The sequence below is a fragment of the Bos indicus genome, chromosome 5 (assembly GCF_029378745.1).
Source record: "Bos indicus isolate NIAB-ARS_2022 breed Sahiwal x Tharparkar chromosome 5, NIAB-ARS_B.indTharparkar_mat_pri_1.0, whole genome shotgun sequence".
Taxonomy (NCBI): Eukaryota; Metazoa; Chordata; class Mammalia; order Artiodactyla; family Bovidae; genus Bos; species Bos indicus.
In genome coordinates this window covers 98,084,999-98,107,136 of record NC_091764.1, presented here as the reverse complement: position 1 = coordinate 98,107,136, position 22,138 = coordinate 98,084,999, and the positions used below count along the sequence as shown (strand labels likewise).

General features: G+C 44.3%; 1 protein-coding gene across 2 annotated transcripts in view; it reads left to right on the top strand.

Annotated features, from left to right (window-relative positions):
• Positions 1-22,138, top strand: part of ETV6 (ETS variant transcription factor 6) — a 289,093-nt gene that overhangs the window by 111,561 nt on the left and 155,394 nt on the right. The window contains exon 2 of one of the 2 annotated variants that reach the window (XM_070790077.1): positions 11,048-11,174. In XM_070790077.1, the coding sequence (XP_070646178.1) occupies positions 11,048-11,174 (127 nt within the window). Of the gene's footprint in view, positions 1-11,044; positions 11,175-22,138 lie in introns of both variants that reach the window. The other variant, XM_070790076.1, reaches the window with a different exon arrangement.

The following is a 22,138-nucleotide window of genomic DNA, read 5'->3' as shown; positions in this document are numbered from 1 at the left end:
CTCCTGGCTCAGAGGCTTCTGTGGGGTGACCCTCAGGGACCCCACTGGAATATTTGCAATGAAATATTCCAAAACTGCAGCTGTTCTTATAAACTTGAACTTACCTCGTGGGATTCCTCAGAACTTTTGAAGCCACTGTTGATGGACTGGCCCAACTTGCATATAATTTCTCATTTCTCCTCTTTTTACCAGCCATACCATCTCCTGAGCAGGTGCCTTGCAGAGATGGCTTACTCCCTGCCATCTTCAGATCAGGTTCTTCGTGTGGAATGGGGGTCATGAGACTTCCTTGCAGGATTACTGTGAGTCTGAAGTAAAATAGAGGGCTCGTGAGAAGCATATACCCAGTGCTCCCTTAGTGATACCAGCTTCCCTCCCTGGTTGTTGCAATGACTTTTTTTTTTTCCAACAAAGGTTGGAACATGTGTTCTGAGGAGTATATTTATGAGTGTGTATGTGCTCAGTCGCTGAGTCGTGTCTGACTCTTGCAACCCCATGGACCATAGGCCACCAGACTGTTCTGTCCATGGGATTTCCCAGGCAAGAATACTGGAGTGGGTTGCCGTTTCCTTCTTCAAGGGATCTTCCTGACCCAGGAATCAAACCCGTGTCTCCTGCTTGGCAGGTGGATTCTTTACCACTGTGCCACCTGGGAAGCCCATATTTATATACAAGTACCTATATGTATTTATGGGTAAAGTGATACAGATGTTTTTAAATTAATTTTTATTAGAGTCTAGTTGATTTACAATATTGTGTTAGTTTCTGTGGTATAGCGAAGTGAATCAGTTATACATATATCCCCTCTTTTTCAGATGTTATTCCCATATAGGTCATTACAGAGTATTGAATAGAGTTCTTTGTGCTATTTGGTAGGTTCTTTTTTATTTATTTTTTTTAGCATTTATTTATTTGGCTGCATCAGGTCTTGTTGCGGCACACAGGATCTTCAATCTTCACTGTGGCATATGAGGCCGTTAGTTGCAACATGCAGACTCTTACCTGCAGCATGTTTGATCTAGCTCCCTGACCATGGGTCAAACTCAGGACCCAGGTCTTAGTTACTGGACCACCATGGAAGTCCCCAGTTGGTTCTTACTAGTTATCCGTTGTATATATAGTAGCGTATGTATGTCAACCCCAATCTCCCAATTTATCCTTTCCCTCCTTTCCCCCTTGATAACCATAAATTTATTCTCTACACCTGTGACACTATTTCTGTTCACTAAATAGATTCATTTGTACCATTTTTTTAAGATCCCACATATAAGCGGTATCATAATATATTTGTATCTCTCCACCTGACTGAGTTTACTCAGAATGACAATCTCTAAATCCATCCATGTTGCTGCAAATAGCATCATTTCATCCTTTTTTTTTTTATGGTGGCTGAGTAATATTCCACTGTATATGTATACCACATCTTTTCTATCCATTCCTCTGTCGATGGACGTTTGGGTTGCTTCCATGTCCTGGCCAGAAATTTTTAGTTTTGGGGCCATCTTTGGAATTCCGGGATTTAATGGGGGCAGAATTCATAATGTCTGGTCCAGACCTCGGCTCATAGTGGATGCTTGGTGAATGCTGAACAATTTCATAACAGTCATAGGGAGAATGAACCCTTAATGACATTTTACAGTAGTGCTTGATTGCAGGGCCTGTTGCCAATGCTTCTATTTATTTATCCATTTGTGCACTGATAACTCAGTTCTGGGCAAAAGAAAGATTGAAGGTGCTTTGACTTAATTGTAGCTCTTAAATACAATACACTGTTTTCTGACTTTAGAATGTAATAGGTAGGCCAGGAAGAGGAGAAAATGGACTATTTCAGTTATAAGTATGTAGTTGTTGTTCAGTCGCTAAGTCATGTCCAACTCTTTGAGACCCCATGGACTATAGGACACCAGGCTTCCCTGTCCTTCATTATCTCCCAGAGTTTACTCAAACTCATGTTCATTGAGTCAGCGATGCTATCAAATCATCTCATCCTCTGTCACCCCCTTCTCCTCCTGCCTTCAATGTTTTCCAGCATCAAGGTCTTTTCCAGTGAATTGGCTCTTGGCATTAGGTAGCCAAAGTATTGGAGCTTCGGTATCAGACCTTCCAGTGAATATTTGGGGTTGATTTCCTTAAGGATTTACTGGCATGTAAGTACGTAGGAAACTACATAATTCAGGTCCTGAAGCCATCTTCTTGAGTGTCCAAAGGAAGAGCACTCCTTGGAGGGGTGAAGCTGGGCTCCTAGGAAGGACTCCACTTCAGTGTGAGTGTAGATGGTGGGGTGCACCCTCCCTTCCCGGACTGCACGGGCATCTGGAAGACCAAGCCAGGGGTGTAGCTCCAGAGACCAGGAGTGTAGTTCCTGCCCACCCTGTTTTCATGGAATATTGCCATTTTTCTTATTCATTTATTTTTGGGGGCACTGGGTCTTTGTTGCTGCATGCAGGCTTTCTCTAGTCGTGGCGAGCTGGGGCTACTCTATAGCTATAGTGCTCAGTGGCTTCTCTTGTTGCAGAGCACAGGCTCTAGGGTGAGCGGGCTTCAGTAGTTGTGGCACATGGGCTTAGTTATTCTATGGCACAGGGATCTTCCTGGACTAGGGATGAAATCCATGTCCCCTATATTGGCTGGTGGATTCTTAACCTCTGGACCACCAGGAAAGTCCTCCATTTTTCTTCTGGAAGTGACAGCAAGCATGTTAAAAGCCAAAGATCAATTGGGGTGTAAAAGTCTATTGTCTCAGCACCCAGAAAGGATGGTTCCCTCAGGAGACGAGCTGGACTCTTAAGAGGAAAGCTGACTCGGGCCACTTGTTGGGACATCTACTGCAGCCTCTGTGGGTAGGAAAGATAGCACCACAACTGAACTGCTGTGATCTGATGGACCTGGTTTTCTCTTCCAAAATTCGGATTTGATTTCCTCAGATCCTAACGTTACTCTCCTCACCCCAGATCCTAAAGTACATGGATTCTTTCTGGAAAGATATCAAAGATGCTGTGAGCTGTGACAGTGTGTACATTTTAGCGAAGAGTGACGTCTACATCTTTTCTCAAGTTCTTTAAGTTGATCTTGCTAAATTTGGGGATGAACAAAATATTCAATGTAGTTTTTCAAGTGAAAGACGCTGGCATTCAAGAATGTGTTAGTTTAGGTTCTCATGTGTGCTATTTGCATCCCTGACACTAAAAACCTAGAAAACTGTGCAGCTCAAAATTCAGTCTTGTTCAGTTTTTTGGTGATGTTTTGCTTTTGCTTATTAATGACAGCTTATTTAATGAAAACCTAAACCACCACTTTGAATTATTTTGCAGCCAGAAGAGTGTAGTTAAATGATTGTGTATGCAGACTTCAGTTTAGTTGTTGTTTAGTCACTTAGTCGTGTCGGACTCTTTGGGACCACATGGACTTTAGCCAGCCAGGCTCCTCTGTCCACGGGAATTCCTAAGCAAGGATACTGGAGTGGGTTGCAATAGTAAATCTCACCGAATAGTTTTTCATAGGAGAGATTTCTTTTAGTCTATAGAAGATGACTATAGTACAAGCCTCAGTTTTCCCAGGCAACTTTCCTCAAAGCCTGCAGGGTGGAAAGGAGATCCTTCCCTGGAAATATTGAATATTACCAGCATGACCACTGTGTCTTTGGTGCCTGTTGCTTTCTCTCTTGTCTGGGTTGCCAGTTTTCAGCACAGTAAAGGGACACCAAAAGTGTAACAGGACAAAAAGTGCACCTGTAGCATTTTTACCGTATTTCCTTGGGAAATGGTCCAGAGATACCACTGTTTCCATGACAGTCTTTGTCCTCAAGGCTTTACTTGGGCTTCAGAAACCTCCACTGGAGTAGTTCTGGCACTCAGTATGGGGATTGTTTTGGGGAAAAGTTCCTAAATCAAGGGCATCTCAGCTCTATGGTTAAGGAATCTTTGAAATTGCCTCTAAAACATCTTTTTACAAATACAGTTGTCCCTAGATATCTGTGGGAGTCTGGTTCCATGTCCCCTGAGGATACCAGAATCCATGGATGCTTAAGGCCCTTACCAAAAAAGGCCGTAGTATTTGCATATAATCAGTGCACATCCTCCTGTATACCTTAAACCATCTCTTGATTGCTTATAACCGCAATACCTATACCATGTAAATTGTATGTAAATAGTTCCAGCACATGGCAAATTCAACTTTTGCATTTTGGAACTTCCCAAAATTTCTTTTTCCCCTCAAATGTTTTCGATCTGTGGTTGGTTGAATCCCCAGATGGGGAGAGTGGACTGTATAAGCAAACTTTGTTTCTGTTTTTCTTGATTCCAGAAATGCTTTATCTTTATTTCCAGAAGGTTCTTATTTAATGAGGAATAGGCTTTAAGCTCCTCAGGCCTGCAGCTTTTTCAAAGAGCTCATGGTATAAAAACAAATGCATGGATCCCTATGATTTCTTGAAGTGCTATATTAAATCACTTTGAAAAGGAAAGGTTTTTTTTTTGTGATAATAATATTCAGTTTTTAACTCTTGTAGTCTGTAAAATGCAGTCATAGAGAAGACTTGGGAGCAGGAGAAACACCATTCTCCTAACTGAACCCGGAATGCATGAGGTTGATTTACACTATTGTCACAGATTCTAAGCAGTCAGCTTAAAAATCAGCAGAATTATTACTTATTAGATGAATATCCAAACTACAATGAGGTACTACCAAACCTTAGTCAGAATGGCCATCATTTAAAAAAATCTACAAGTAACAAATGCGAGAAGGGATGTGGAGAAAAATGAACCCTCCTACATTGTTGATGGGAATGTAAATTGGTGCAACTACTATGGAAAATGGTATGGAGAGTCCTTAAAAAAATAGAAAAGTTGCCATATGATCCAGCAGTCCCACTCTTGGCTACCTATCCAGACAGAACTATAATTCGAAAAGATACATGCACCGCTATGTTCACAGCACCAATATTCACTATAGCCAAGACACGGGAACAACCTAAATGTCCATCCACAGATGAATGGATAAAGAAGATGTGGTGTGTCTATAAAATGGAATACTACTCAGCTGTAAAAAAGAAAGAGATAATGCCATTTGCAACTACATGGAGGGTTCTAGAGGTTAACAAACTAAGTGAAGTAAGTCAGACAAAGACAAGTACCATATGTATCACTTATCTGTGGTATTCAAAATATGACACAACTGAATTTATCTGGAAGCAAGTTAGAACTGGACATGGAACAACAGACTGGTTCCAAATAGGAAAAGGAGTACGTCAAGGCTGTATATTATCACCCTGCTTATTTAACTTATATACAGAGTACATCATGAGAAACGCTGGGCTGGAAGAAGCACAAGCTAGAATCAAGATTGCTGGGAGAAATATCAATAACCTCAGATATGCAGATGACACCACCCTTATGGCAGAAAGTGAAGAGGAACTAAAAAGCCTCTTGATGAAAGTGAAAGAGGAGAGTGAAAAAGTTGGCTTAAAGCTCAATATTCAAAAATCTAAGATCATGGCATCTGGTCCCATCACTTCATGGCAAATAGATTATTCAAAAATCTAAGATCATGGCATCTGGTCCCATCACTTCATGGCAAATAGATGGGGAAACAGTGGAAACAGTGTCAGACTTTATTTTTGGGGGCTCCAAAATCACTGCAGATGGTGACTGCAGCCATGAAATTAAAAGACGCTTACTCCTTGGAAGGAAAGTTATGACCAACCTAGATAGCATATTGAAAAGCAGAGACATTACTTTGCCAACAAAGGTCCGTCTAGTCAAGGCTATGGTTTTTCCTGTGGTCATGTATGGATGTGAGAGTTGGACTGTGAAGAAGGCTGAGTGCCGAAGAATTGATGCTTTTGAACTGTGGTGTTGGAGAAGACTCTTGCGAATCCCTTGGACTGCAAAGAGATCCAACCAGTCCATTCTAAAGGAGATCAGTCCTGGGTGTTCTTTGGAAGGACTGATGCTAAAGCTGAAACTCCCATACTTTGGCCACCGATGCGAAAATTTGACTCACTGGAAAAGACTGATGCTGGGAGGGATTGGGAGCAGGAGGAGAAGGGGACAACAGAGGATGAGATGGCTGGATGGCATCACTGACTCGATGGACATGAGTTTGGATGAACTCCGGGAGTTGGTGATGGACAGGGAGGCCTGGCGTGCTGCAATTCATGGGGTCGAAAAGAGTCGGACATGACTGAGCGACTGAACTGAACTGAAGTGATAGACTCACAGTCATGGCAACAGACTTGTGGTTGCCAAGGGGAAGGTGGGGATGGGAAGGATGGATTGGGAGTTTGGGATTAGCAGATGCACACTAGTATATAGACAATGGATAAATGACAGAATCCTACTGTATAGCACAGGGAACTATGTTCAGTATCCTGTGATAAACTATAATGGAAAAGAATATGAAAAATGTGTGTGTGTACACACATATCTGTATATGTGTATACATACATACACATACATGTGTGTACATACATATATGTGTATATATACGTACACATGTGTATATAAGTATGTGTGTATATAAACATACATGTGTGTGTGTGTATATGTATATATATGTGTGTGTAGTTGCTAAGTCATGACAGATATTTTTTGTGACCCCATGGATGGTAGCCCGCCAGGCTCCTCTGTCCATGGGATTTCCCAGGCAAGAATAGTGGATCCCCTGTTCCAGGGGATTTTCAACCCAGAGATTGAACCTGTGTCTCCTGAGTTGGCAGGCAGATTCTTTACTGCTGAGCCACCAGGGAAGCCCCATGTGTGTGTGTGTGTGTGTGTAACTTTGCTTTATAGCAGGAATTAATACAGCATTATAAATCAACTACACTTTAATAAAATAAAGCCTTAAAGCAACGAGCAGAACTAGATGGGTACCATGTGATCCTTTGCAGTCAGGGAGGAGTGAGGAAAGGGATGGATGGAGCTCACTTTGGTTTCCGTAGCATGCCTGCTGCAACCCTAACTCCACATTCCATTTTTTAAAAAAAATTTAAGCTTTCTATAATGGTGAGTAACATTTACATTTCATCCTTTGCCTAAAACTATTTCTAGCTTTATTTTCTCTTTCCAGAGCTTGGCACCACTCCTTCAACCACCCCCCACCCCTGAGGTATTACCGTCGGCCTTAGAAATGGCATTGCTCCCTTTTGTTCTGCCCGCTGGTTTGATAGGTTGTGTCTGCACATTTGAGAGCAGCATGTTTTCCTTTTTCAGCATCTAAACAATCCTGTAACCGCATCACGGCATTTTTAGTCACACCATTGACCTCCGCCAGTGGTGAACCCCCCTCCAACACTTAAATGCATTAATATCACCGTCTGCAGCATTTTAATTTAATTAGAGCAGTGCTTATAATCCTCCTGAGGAAATGGTTATTCCCCTCTGTAATGTTAAAATAAAACACCTCTGCTTTTCATCCAACTGACAATTTGCTCTCGAGGTGAATGTACCGTAAACGGGTACTCGCCGTCCCTTCCTTGGGGTTGGGCCAGAGAAGCAGTTCTGAGAATGAAGAGGTTTCCTTTATTTGGAGAATTGGATGTTAGTCTCTTTACGTCTCTCTGCTTGGATGTCTCCATCAGAGATATTGGTATTTGTTTCGTATTTCTAACTTTTGACAGTCTGCTGATGTGCCATGGTAGATGGTAAGTGCACTGCTGGAGTAATAGATTTAAAAATGAAGACCACGTCAGTCACCCTAGAGATGAACAGAAAGAGAAACAAGGGAGATAAGTGTGTGGTATGGGATGCCCAAGTGAGTGTTTTGTCCTCCTTGAAACGGAACCCATAGGCTGGACAGCATCCTTTCCGTGGTCCGATGAATGTTGTCCTGGCCGCCGAACCCAGGGTCACAGTCGGTGTGTTACTGCCACTAGCAAATTGCTCAAGGCCCTAGAAGCACATTTTACTTATCCCCCTCAGGGTCAAGGTACCCATTCTTTCTTTTGTTACTGACAAACCTATTCATTAAATCTTTTAACAAGAACTTCCCAACGCAGACTTACTGTGTTGCCACATTGCTGAGTGGAAACCTGTATCAGAAGTGAGAAGCATTCAAGGTCCATGATACTCAGTCTCTGGCCTTCTTTTTTAATAACTTTATTTATTTATTGACTGTGCTGGGTCTTCGTTGCAGCATGGACATTTCTCTAGTTGCAGCGAGCAGGGGCTACTCTCTAGTTTCAGTACGCAGGCTTCACATTGCAGTGGCTTCTCTTACTGTGGAGCACAGGCTCAAGGGCGTGGGGGCTTCAGTGGCTGTGGCTCGAGAGCTCTGTAGTTGTGGTTCCTGGGCTGTGGAGCACAGGTTCAAGAGTTGTGGTGCACTGGCTTAGCTGCTCCTTGGTATGTGGGATCTTCCCGGACCAGGGATCATATTTGTGTCTCCTGCATTGGCAAGCAGATTCTTTACTGCTGAACCACCAGGGAAGACCTGGCCTTCTTTTTATGAAACAGCAAGGTAGTCTTCTTCTGGAATTGTTTGGATGTGGAGGGGAGGGCATGAAATCCTAGAGCAAGCCCTGAAGTGTGACATTCAGTGTCGCAGTGAAGACAGGGAACCACACACACGTAAACACGCATGGGGCTGCCTCCGAAAATTATAGTAAAAAGAAACTTGTTGTCATTGAGTCACCAAGTCGTGTCTGACTCTTGCAACCTCATGGACTGTAGCCTGCTATGCTCCTCTGTCCATGGTATTCTCCAGGCAAGAATACTGGAGTGGGTTGCCATTCCCTTCTCTAGGGGATCTTCTCAACCTAGGGATCGAACACAGGTCTCCTGCACTGCAGGTGAATTCTTTACCACTGAGCCACCAGGGAAGCCCCCAAAGAAGGTACAACATGATAATTTACCAAGTCAGAATATATACATTTTAAAGGTGATACCTGGCTTGACTCTTTTTCTCAGCAGGCTGGTGATACATTTTCCCAAGAAATAAAGTAGAATCTGCTTGGAGAGCTGGGTTTCTCCCTGCTCATCATCCTAGATGAAGATGGTAAGGGGACTGAGGTGGCTTCTCACTCACGAAGACTAGTTATAGAATCTTGTCTTCCAGAGAAAGTCACCGTCTTACGAAATGACATCTTTTTTTCTTCTCGTACTCATGCCTTGCCATTTGAAAGGTCTCTGGTTGCACAGGGTTTTCTTCATCAACAGTTTCACTTCTGCAAAAACCCTAACAAAACAGAAAGCTATTTCTGGGAATAAAGTAACGGTAGATAAGATATCAAGGCGTATGTTGGGACTGGGGTGGGGTGAGGGGTTATTCAAGGGTTGAAGTGTATGAAGAATTTGTTCAACTAGAAAAAACAGACTCCACTTAAAATATTTTAAAAACCTATCTCACCTTGAAAAACCCCTCAACAGATTTCATATGTTTCCCATATGTGTGTTTATGTCTTTGCCTTTTTCACCTCAAAAACCCCAAACCAAACACCAAAAATATAACTTATCCCTAAGTTAGAGTTGCTCAGAATATGTGTGATGTTTGGTAAAGTTCAAGAAAAGTGAAGTTGAAGGTTTTGCCCCTGGGTGACCTTTCACAGGACACCTCAGTCAATCTAGAAATGAAATCTAGGGTGTATGTGTCTTCCCTGAATTAAGAAATTCACCAAGAAACTTTAGGATGTGTGTTTAAGCAGAAATATTCCAAAGGCCCTAGTTGCCAGTTGAGGATGCCTCGGGGAAGGTATAGCAATTCCATTCGGAAATTACAAAAATATGTATATATTCATTTAAAATCGAAACTTCCTACCACAACCGCCTAACTTTCCAGGTTATGAGAAGAGAAGCTTTAATTTGGTTACAGGGCTGGGGGACCCCCCGCTTCCCTTTGCATATTTGATGGAGTATAAAGTGTTAGAGAATGCTTTGTAAAACCTAAACACCCCCTTGGCTTTATTTTAATCCGTAATTTTTCTTTTGCTCTTGATTTTTGTTTTCACAATGGCATCTTGCCGATCTCCCCTATCCCCACCCCCAACTTATTTTTGGACTGTGTGTGTCCCACTTTACTTTGCCCAGTTAAACCACAGAAACTAACGGAAGTTGTGTTTATGTATGGACTGCAAGTGAAATCAGTTGGTACACAGATCTAAGATGCAAATTGCATTACTCTCCCCAGTGAACAGCATAGTTAGTTTCTTGCCATTATTTGCCACATTTTAACTGTAAACTAATCCCTCCCAGCCCATCGCATTGTTTTAATGGATGTAACAAACACTGTCCTTTTGAATTTAAACAGGGGAGGTGCTGACTTTCCCCTCCCCCTTTCCTTGTCCGTTGAGTAAGTACCTTCAATTAAACCGAACTTCCTTAAATGCAGAGGATTCTTTGAATGAGCTCTTGAAATGCTTCAGAAGGAAAGGGAATATTGATTCTAAGATGGAGCATGAGGGGAGCAAGGAGATAACTGGTTGATGTGGCAGATAATTCGCAGCTATGAAGGAAAAAGTGAAACCCTGGAGGTTTTTGGTGGTGATGGTTGTATAATGGGATAGGTAGGTGATAGACAAATATTGCTTGTAGATTTATTAACTGAAACCTCAAACTTATAAGCTATCACTTTGGGCTCACCTCTCATTGGATATAAGTATGGAATCCTACTTTGATCAGAAGCTGGGGATATTGCCAGAGAAGAGAAAAATGGTTTTTAATGTATTGGTGACATAAATTATGTGACCGGGAAGAGTAATTTTTGAGGGAGGAGTCTTTAATGACATTCTCTTGGGATATATTGTTTCATCCCCTTCATCTTGCCTCCCCTCTTTACTGGAACAAACCACTAATACAAAGAAGAAAAAAAAAAAAAAATGAACACCTATTGACCCCAGTGCACGGGAAAAGCCCTATCTTAAAGCTTTTCAGCATTTTGTTATAAATCCCGAGTGCTGGCGATCTGAAAGGACAACTGCACAGAGAGGGGTCTCCTCTGAGAGGTGACCTGCACCCAGACGCCCCCACCCACCCCCTCGCGGCTGTCACCCCTCAGTTCCAGGCTTTCATTGTCTTTTCTCCCCTTCCCCTCTCTCTGCCCTTCTTTTTAACAGCAGGAACGAATTTCATACACACCCCCCGAGAGCCCGGTGCCCAGCTACGCTTCCTCGACGCCGCTTCATGTGCCAGTGCCCAGAGCGCTCAGGATGGAGGAAGACTCGATCCGCCTGCCCGCACACCTGCGTGAGTGTTCCTGAGTCCTGGATGGATGGGGGATGGATGGAATGGGTGGACGGACAGACTGTCAAACAGAAGGGTCAACCGCATGGGCTGAGGGAGGTAGGGCTGCAAGCCTGGGCAGGGGGCACGCTCTGAGATGGTTTTCCTACAGTTTCCAGAAACTCTTTTGGCATCATTCACCTCCCGCCACCCCATCCCCCAAAATGGCTTTGAAAACTGTGAGATTCCGAGATTCCTGGGTGTTCCGTTGTTTCTCTGTGCATTGATTTCACCTCTGACTATGACAGGGGCACTACAGGTTCCACTGAATCTCCCAAGAGGCAAGGTGAACTCTGGGGGAGAGTCTGTCTTCCTAAAGTTCACACTTCCTCCCCTTCTGTGTCTTCATTGCCCCGAAATTTTGCAGGGCTTCTGTGCCAGTCTCCCTCCCCCTCTGCTTTTTGCTGGGTACTTGGATTGAACTTTCTTTGCAGGGCTGTCCCCTCCTCTTCCACGGTCGTCGCTCTGTTCTTTCCTCTTATGCCAACACAGGGCCTTTCTCCCTCCCCACCTGTCTTCTCCGCCTCTCTTGTACCTTCATTGCCTCTACGGCTCCCATTGTGGGTACTCAGTCGCTCAGTCATGTCCCATTCATTGCAAACCCATGGACTGTAGCTCTCCAGGTTCCTCTGTTCATGGGATTCTCCAGGCAAGGATACTGAAGTGGGTTGCCATTCCCTTCTCCGAGGGATCTTCCGGACCCAGGGATGGGACCTGCATCTCTTGCATTGGCAGGCAGATTCTTTACCGGTGAGCCACCTGACAGCTCCCATTATTTTGTAATAGTTCTACCTTTCTCTTCTGAGTTTCCTCTGCCTCTTCCTCTTCCACTTCCCCTGCCTGAATCCTCAGCTGCAGCTGGGCAGGGCATCAGGGGCCCCACACTTGGGCTGCTGGGGCCAGGCTCCAAAGCACCTGACACCTGTCCCTTTCTTTTTTGTCTCTCTTCTGAGCTGCCACTCAGCCCCGATGATCCAGGGTGCTGGGTGTGGCTGGGGAGAATGGATCACTTGATTTCCACCCTGGCTGCGGTGTCCAAGAAAATGCTGGGTGCTCTGGCTTGACTGTTACCCTCGGAACACAGGTTCAGGTTATGGAGGACTCGGCAGGGGGAGGGAGTCACCTTGGCCCTTCCCTACTTGATTTCTCATGACTTGAATGGTTGTCTGGTTGTACCTGCTGTCTCTTTCTGCCACAGTCGTGCTCCCTGGGTTATTCTGCTCTTCATGGCTTATCCCTCCTGAGAAAGCCCAAGGCTGCCTACTAAGAGTGGGGAGCGAGAAGAGAAGATGCAGGCTTCTGTGTCCTCTGTCTGTGTCTACTCAGCAGATCTGATGACTGTGATGCTAGGAGGTACTGGGGGGTGTTACTGGCATATCCCTTCTCTTTCACAGTGAGGATGGTAGCTGTAAACTTCAAGGGGTTTTGGAGCATCCTTCACCTCCTTCAGCCAGCCTGCCATGTCTATCAATGTTTACAAATCTGGTATACTGTGGTCAGCACCTTCCAGCCTCAGTCTACCATCTTCTCCACAATGAACTTTAAAGAGATTAGGACTGTGAAGGTGTCAGGGTCATGACTGTGGGCACGGTCGTCTGCAGTATACTGGAGCGTTGTGGTACCAGTGAGTGTTGTGAGCAGACAGACTGGGAAAGAGACCACAGCCAGGTGTGAGCCTTCTTTTCTCCAGAAGCTGCTCTGTGATTAGGACATTCACTTCAGGATGGAACAGACTCAGGCCATTCAGACAAAGCATGCCTGCTACTAATCTCATTCATTTATTCATTCCACAAGCAGGTACTGATTACCTGCACTATGCCAGGCACTTTGAAGTAAATAGAGTAGACCCAACTCCTTGCCCTTGTGGAGCTTGGAGTCTCCATAAAGAGAGAAAAGGAAATAATAAACTCCTGTTCCAAATAGGCTGAGGTTTCTTTCATGGCTTTTGAATTCTGTACTGACACATTCACTGACCCCCAACCCCGCCCCGCATCCCAAGAAAGCCCTAACTCTTGGTTTGCCGCTGGATGACTTTCACATATGGAGGCTCTTTTACCCTAGCGCTGCCACTCCATAAAAAGTTATCATGATAAAATGCACTAACAAACAATGAACCGGCGCTCAGATCTTAATCCTTAACTAGTTCTGCTGTTAGACAAGCTGTTTGACTGTGAGTCAGTCGTCATAACACTCAGTTTTCCTACCATGCAAGATGGCAATTGGGCAGGAGAATGTTTAACAGCCCTCTTACCTTGAAAATATTATGACCTCACCTAAGACATCATTTTCCCTACTTGGATCTGTTTCTTCCATACAGACATTTTAATGTTTTTTCTTGAGTAGACAGTTTCCTCGTTGAGTCACAGCTGTGCTGTTCACCACTGTTTGGCCAGGCCCTGCCATGTGCCTAGCACATATGCATCATAGCTAATATTTATTTATTGGGATGACTCTGTAGCAGGCACTGTGTGAAGTCCTTGATGGAAATTATTTTATTTATTCTCCCAGCAATACTTGTAGATATTTTTTGTATATCCATGTCACACATAAGGAATTTAGGGTTTAAGAGAATGTGAGCAAACTAACAAGGTCACCCAGTCAGCAAGAGAGTCAGGGTTCAAACTCAGTTCTGTCTGACTACAGAGCCTGTGTGTCTGTGTGTGTGCTCAGTCATGTCCAACTCTTCTGGAAACCATGGGCCATAGCTGGCCAGGCTCCTCTGTCCATGGGATTCTCCAGGCAAGAATACTGGAGTGTGTTGCCATTTCCTTCTCCAGGGGATCTTCCCAACCCAGGAATTGAACCCACGTCTCCCAAGTCTCTTGCATTGACAGGCAGATTCTTTACCACTGCGCCACCTGGGCTCTTATCTATCCTGCCACGATGTAAGTATATTTACTATGTACCTTTTGGATGGATGGATGAGTTCAGGGTTGACACTTAGCCAGTATTCACTGATGTGGCCAGAGGGCTGGTTTCTGGCTGGAATCTGTTCTAACTGGTGGATCAGTTGTCGAATAGTTTGCATTTCTTGCTTGGATAATGGATGGATGAGTAGATGGATGGTTGGATGGATACCCACGTAGAGAATTATCCAATATAGAACTGTAGCAGGGCACTGCTGGCCTTAAAACATAGTCAGTCGTTAGGTGATGGATTTAGGTTTCATGGTGATAGTTTTGTCTGAGTGCTACTCTCTGGGCAGCCTGACGTTAGGGCCCTCCTTGGCATCTGCATTGGCCATCTCGTAACACCACTGGTTCCCACATCTGGAACGAATCCTCCAGTTCCCAGGCTCTTGCCATCTGTCCTCAGCTGGGACTTTCCACGAGAGGCTGAGCTGCCCGCCTCTCTCGCAAGTTCCAAAACTCAGCTGCCCGTTGTGCTGTTTGAGAAACATCTCCTGAAGCCTCTAGGTTGGTTGCGGCTGGGCTGTACACTTGAGGATGCCTCCCAGCTGGGTTTCCAAGCTGAAAAGAAAATAAATCTTCTGACAAGGGAATTTGGTTATTGCTGTTCAAATCTGGGATTCCAGACAATTCCCAGTGGAATGCTCATGGAAAGTACGGGGAAGAATCCGAGAGCCAAGACAGCAGCGGGACATTTATGGTATTGCTAGTTCGAAAGCTTTTTTAGCTGCTTGTTTTAAAGAGACACTCACCAGCTTGGTATGCCTCCAGTGGCTTCTTTTCTCCCCTTTATCCTCATTGATCTCCAGATAAATCCTCTCTCTCTTTTAACCCTTCCGTTTCCTCCTTTCTGAAATCGATATCTAGCCTTTCCTGGTTAAAAGGGAAGGCGAGGATAGTAATATTCTTGTAAGGTTCTTGTATGGTGGGTTTCTCACCATTTTGTTCTGCAAACACAGGGCCAAATGGAAGACACAGTGTGACAAATTAGGAAGCTGTTAAGAAGTAGAAAGTAATGCCTTTTCCTCTTACTTGCCTGTGATTAAAAAAAAAAAAAAAAAACAGTGATAAATAGGGCAACCTGTTAAATAGTGATTCTAGAGAACTTGATAGGGGCAGGCAGGGCAGTTTGGGCCCAGGAGAGGAGGGGAGCCCAGAGGAAAAGGGCTTGCCTGCCGTCCTTGTCTGGCCTCCTGGTCTGGCCTCCTGACCCCCACTCCCCACTCCCTTGCAGGAGTCCTCCAGCAGCTTCTTGGAACTTCCCTGCTGCACCAGGAAGCAAACACAAGTATGTTTATTGAAAAGACAGAAAGATATTTTTTTCCCCTTCCTTCCGTCTAAGGTATTAAAAAAAATTTTTTTTTTAAGCTTGAGGCTAGAGGAGCTGAAGTGTGACAATTACAGCAGGTAGACGAAAACGAAAAGTTCCATTCTTTAAAGGGGACATAATCCTTTCATGCGTCTGTGCTAAGTCCCTTCAGTCATGTCCAACTCTTTGCAGCCCCATGGACAGTAAACTGCCAGGCTCCTCTGTCCATGAAATTCTCCAGGCAAGAATATTAGAATGGGTTGCCATTTCCTTCTCCAGGGGATCTTTCCAACCCAGGGACTCAACCCAAGTCTCTAACATCTCCTGCACTGCAGGCGGATTCTTTACCATTAGTACCACCTGGGAAGTCCCCAAACCTTTCATGATACCTTGAAAAACTCATAGGACTGTGGTGCCCCCGAGAGTGGCTGGACAAGGCCAGTTTTGATTCTCTGAGCAGTGAAGGGCCTCATTGGACCTTCACGGTGTAAAGGAGAGATTCTTTCTAGTTTGTCTGCCCAGGGGTCACTTTTTTTTCCCTTAATTCATGGGTGGTGGGTGGCAAGGAGGACAGCAGAGATACCTTATGGGCTGATGCCAGCCCTGTGACATACTCAGCCTCAAATCACGATGTCCAGGGCCACCTAAGTGGTCACAAAGCATATATTTCAGATCTATGGGGCAGAATTGAAATCACTAAATGCCTTTACTTTATTAAATTCCTTTTCACATAATCATCTTGCATTTAGTTGACATGATCACCTCTAATCACAGGCTGAGATGATGCCATCTGCCTAGAGTCTCTGCCTTCCGTGGTGCCAATTTGTTCTTGTAAAATTCCTGTGGTTGATATTTAAAAATCAGAACCCAGGGCTCATTCATCACATTGAATCGGGTTATGGTGTATGATGTTGCAGGTTAATAAATAGCCGTAATAGCCACTCAGAGTTTTCTAGCGTCAGAACACCAGAAATAGTCCCTTAGCTCTCTCCTTCCTATGCTTGTGAATCTTCCAGAAATCTTGCATTACGGCTCCTACTTGCGTGTGTTTAATAATTTAATTTAATGCCTTCCTATGGAAACGTTCCCTGGTTGCTCACCCTCTTTGGCGATTTTGCACTCTCAGCAGAGTGTTGGAGTGTCAGAGAGTCATGTGACATACAGCACCCGGTTAGAGCCAGGGAGTGAAAGGAGATGCTGTGTCTCTCTTAGTTACTGAGTGGAGCAACCAACAATTTTATATACTTTCAAGCTCTTCCCTGTCCCAGAGAAGAGACAAAAAATGGGAATTAAGTATAATCATAGTTAGCGTTTTACACTATTGTAAGTAACAAAACGTGTTCATTTAATCATGCAGCCCTCCTAGGTGTTATTAATCCTATTTTATTGATTAGATTACCGGGGCTCAGATAGTTTTACTGAATACGGCGCCTGAAGAATCTGATGTGATTTCTGTTCCCAAAGTCACCACTTAGCCTTTTGGGGAGAAAACATGATGACAGAGTGTCACAGACTTGAAAGCAGAGGCAATGCTGACCTTTGGTGTCTGGGCGGCTGTGGGTGCGGGGACTTGGGGCAGCAAGGGCTCTAGGAATGCACTAGCCCGTTCATTGGTGCTGATCCTCCAGCAGGCTGGCTTCTGGCAGGAACAGGCGCCTGTCCTGATGGATAATCATTTTGGTTTTTCTCACCCGTTTCTCCTGCTCCTCCCTCTTTACTGTCCTGTGAGCTGAGGTTAAAGACCAGTATCTCTCTTGGCACTAGAAGAACAGCGCTAGCCACAGAGGACTCACCCGAGTCCACAACTTTCCTGGCATTTCATCAGGAGTTACCTCTTGGGATCAGGGCTCACTGCTCTTTCTGAGTTTCCAAGTGAAAAAGCACAGCAATAGAAAAGACTTGGGCTGGGACAAATGCAAGAGACTGGCCTCCCAGGGCTGCCTCTGTTAGATGAGTTCCCCTCTCCAAGACTCAAATTGCATAACACACCTACTGATGAGGGTTTCTTTTTAAATCTTTATCCCTAAATACTTCTGTGTATTTTTCTAAGAACAAGGGTATTCTCTTACATAATCACAGTATGATTATCAAAATCCAGAAAATTTTTTGAAATATATTAATTTCAGATGTACAGTAATTCAATATATGTATATGTTGTGAAGTGATCATAATAATCTGAAAAGGGAAAGTGTTAATTGCTCAGTCATATCTGACTCTTTGTGACCCCATGGACTGTAACCCATCAGGCTCCTGTGTCCATGGGATTCTCCAGGCAAGAGTACTGGAGTGGGTTGCCATGCCCTCCTCCAGGGGATCTTCCTAACCCAGGAATCGAATCTAGGTCTCCTGCATTGCAGACACTCTTTACCACTGAGCCACCAGTGAAGCCCATAATAAATCTAGTTAAGATCTGTTACTACATGTAGTTTCTCTTGTGATGAGAACTTTTAAGATCTGCTCTCTTAGCAACTTTTGTTTTTCAAGGGTTTAAAAAAAATTTTTTTATTGAAATAGAGTTGATGAGTGTTTCCTATACGTATCAGAGGTAGTTTGCGTGTAGCACCTAGCACAGTGCCTGGCGAACAGTGACCACAAACTCACTGAGAGCTCTATTTCAGTTTTCACAGCTAGTGAATCGCCTGTTTAGGAGGGGCATCCTCCCTTTCAAGGGCGGAGAGGAGCATGGATGTGCTTGCTTGCTTCATTAAAGAAAGGGCCTGGGGTTCTGCCTGCATGTTCTGAGGCTATTTCCTGAAGTCACAATGGAAATGAGGTCTATTTTCTAACTCGGTGATTCCTGGGAACTTGGTCCTGCCCTGGGGCACTCCACCCCAGGGCCTTGACCATTCCCACACCGCAAGTGTACTTCTGTCTGAAACTACTTTCTTTCCTTGCCTGGATCTGTCATCTTTTTCTTCAACCGTCCCCACTCTCCTCCCCAGACCCAGCAGATCCTCCCTGTCCTCAGCCAAATGTCAGGGCTCCCCAGATGCCTGTGGTGTGCTGTGACGTCACTGGCAGAGTTGAGGCAAGGACACAGAGAAGGATTTTCTTCTCAGTATCTCGACAAAGCAGTCGTGACTTCTAACAATGATGGCCAGCCACCAGCATTTTCTGTTGTGTTTCCCGCAAGCCTTCTTTGGGGGCCTTTATTTTCTAGTTTCAAATGCTTGAAGGCTCTCTGCTTTTCCAGCCTCATGGGGTCCTAGGTAGCTACTTCAAAGAGCTCGAAGAGAAAAAACAGGCTACAACAGAACAGCCAGGATGCTTTTGGAAGGGAAATTTCCTTTTTGGGTTTGCTGTCTGCAAGAATTTCCGATGCAGGCAGACATTAATTCCTAGCTCCATGCTTCCTGATAAGGAAGCAACTTCAATAAATGCAGCTATTTATAGATGTCTTTTTTTAAAAAAAAGAAAAAAATATATAACCAGAGGTCTATTGACCTTTTCTTTCGCTTCGCATTTCATGCCGTGCGCTCCGTGTGCATTTAAGGCAGTTCCTCTGGCAAACGCTCCAACACAGTGGCTCTGGTCCTGCAAGGAATGGGGGAAAGGCTCTCACTTTCCTTGAAATTTTGAAGTAAACATCAGAAGCCTCTGGCTGTGGGTTGTCCTTACCTGGTGCTGTGGGTTATTTACCATGAGAGAGATAGAGAGATACCTGGCTCCATTCTACACCCAGTGTTGAATGCTTATGACAGATTAAGCGAGAGAGCCATCTAAAAAGCAGAGCCGATGGGAACCAGTCTGTTCTATGAATAGACTTGAACAACAGGAAGTAAGAAATGTTATTTCCATTTCTTCTGTGTCCCTTCTCCCATCTCCCCTTGGATCTTCCCCACTATCGGTATCACTGTGATCTTTCTCTTGGTGTTTTCGGGGGTTCTGCAGATTGACGGCTCCCTGTCCATCATCCTCACATCTGTCTACCTAACACTTGCCGGCTGGTCTGATAAAGATTCAACGTCACGTTGGCTCAGATGTGCTCGGCCTAGGTTCCTCCCCACCTCCTCTATGTTATCACAAAGCATATTGATTGGGCCAAGTCTGTACAAATGTGAGCAAGTTTCCATCATCAAGTAACAGGTATGTTTTTTCCCCCATTTGCTTCATGCCTGAGTTCACAGTAGCTCAGACTCTTGGAGTTTCTTTCTTTCTTTGTTTTTGGCTGTGCTGGGTTTTTGTTGTGGTGCACGGGCTTCTCATCGCAGTGGCTTCTCTTGTTGCAGAGCATGGGCTCTAGGGGCACAGGCTTCAGTATCTTCTCGCACCAGGGATCAAATCTGTGTCTCCTGCATTGGCAGGCAGATTCTTGACTACTGAGCCACTAGGTAAGCCCCCGCTTGGAGTTTCTGACATTACTTTGTGTGGTTTATCTTTATGTATTTCCAGAGGTCAGTGTTACCAAGGACCATTGAGTGTTGCTGATTTCACTTGTTAGCATCAGAGGATTCTGGTTTGGTAACCTGAAGCATCCATGTGTGTTTTTTTGGGGGGGGCAGGGGACTGATTTTTCTGGTCTCTTCTGAAGGAAGATAGGGTAGGATTTGAGAGATTTAAGCAATCCCTGTCCCTAACCACATGCTGACTGTAAATTCCCAAGAATAATTAGTCACCCCACCCCAATATTTACTGCTCCCAGCTTGGGTAGCTGGACTGAACCCCATTCTTCTGAAATTAGTCCTTGTTTCCTATAGATCATGAACAGTTGTTGTTCAGTCACTAAGTTGTGTCTGACTGTTTGCGACCCTATGGACTGCAGCACATCAGACTTTCCTGTCCTTCACTATATCCTGGCGTTTGCTCAAATCCATTGAGTTGGTGATGCCATCCAACCATCTCATCCTCTGCCGCCCCTTCTCCTTTTGCCTTCAGTCTTCCATCAGAATCTTTTCCAATGACTCAGCTCTTTGCATCAGCTGGCCACAGTATTGGAGCCTCAGCTTCAGTCCTTTCAAGATCATGCACAGAAATAGCCTCAAATGGGGCACTAAGATTTCAATCCTAGAAATGCAGACCACATGTGTGGATCCTGGATGAAGAGCTCTGGGTATGTGGTGGGTACAGATAGGATGCCTGTGAGGAAAATCCTCACCCATGCAGGGCTGTGCAGAGAACATGTTGTTTGATCAGTTTCTGCTGGGGCTGGATTCTCTGGGCTGGAGTAGGAGCTTTCACTATAATGGTTCACTTCAAACAAGAAGGGGAAGGTTTGCAAGGGGATAGATAACAGTCACTTTTTAAAACAAAAGATATCTAGCTAAGTGTTGGCGAACAGCATGCTCTTAAAAAATATTAGAGGGCTATCGGGTAATTATGTAGCTCTACTTGGCACTCCACTCCAGTATTCTTGCCTAGAAAATCCCATGGACGGAGGAGCCTGGTAGGCTGCAGTCCATGGGGTCGCTAAGAGTCGGACATGACTGAGCGACTTCACTTTCATGCATTGGAGAAGGAAGTGGCAACCCACTCCAGCGTTCTTGCCTGGAGAATCCCAGGGATGGGGGAGCCTGGTGGGCTGCTGTCTATGGGGTCGCACAGAGTCGGACACGACTGAAGTGACTTAGCAGCAACTTTATTTTATTTCATTTGTTTATTTATTTATTTGGCTGTGTTGGGTCTTGGTTGTGGCACTCAAGATCTTCATCGTGTCATGGGGGCTTCTCTAGTTGTGTGCTCTCTCTGGAGCACGTGGGCTCAGTAGTTGTGGCACTTGGACTTTTCAGTGGCCCCCTGGCCTATGGCATCTTAGTTCCCTGACCAGAGATCGAACCTGTGTCCCCTGCATTGGAAGGTGGATTCTTAACCGCTGGACCCCAGGGAAGTCCCTGTAGCTCCACTTTAGAAGTAACAGGGTTAGGGTTTACCCATTTGTTTTCCAAGAGTGGCTTACCTTTGCAAATCAGTTTCTTTTTTTGTCATCACCCCCCACCTTACAGTTTATAAACGCTTTGGTTTTCCTAGGAGCTGTTCTGAGGTCGACTGTGTATGAGATACCACCTTAGGGAATCTGTTGCAATAGAGTGTGGAATGAGAAATCATTGTCACTACAGCTTACTGAACACTTTCTCAATGCCAGAAACTTTATGTATATTATTTTAAATAATCACTAATACTGCATGGTAGATGTTTGTCTGGTTTGTGTCTGAGTGGTGCATCACTTGCTAGAGTTCACACAGAGAAAGTGGAGGAGCCACAATTTGAATCCAGATCTAATTCCAAAACCCAGGCTTGTATTCACTTCACCATGTTGCTTCATAAAAATACTAGGAACTGTTGAAAATCATTTCCCTCTAGCTGTTGGTTAGAAAGAGAAAATGCAGACTTACAGGTTGATTTTATTTTTTCTAATTTAGGCAAAACTTATATAAATTGCAACAAGAAATGCCAAAGGAATAAAATCAGAGACAGACACTAAATCATCTTTTGAACTTAGAAGAAGATAAACTTTCAAATTCAAGCCTCTTTGTAGACTGGTATCTGTAACTTATTTTCAGGTGTCGATAAAGGCTGGAGTGTTAAAAACAAAATGAAGTGAAAAGAGGTTCCTGTTGTTCACAATTTTCCATCTTTTTAAAAGTGATAATCTGCCTCACAGATTATTATTCAACAGTAGAAATGTTGATGGGCTTACGAATGAAAACATTTCACTTCCTAATGCTTTTTGTTAATCTCACACGCTTCTTCAGAAAAGTTGTCTGGCCTGTTGA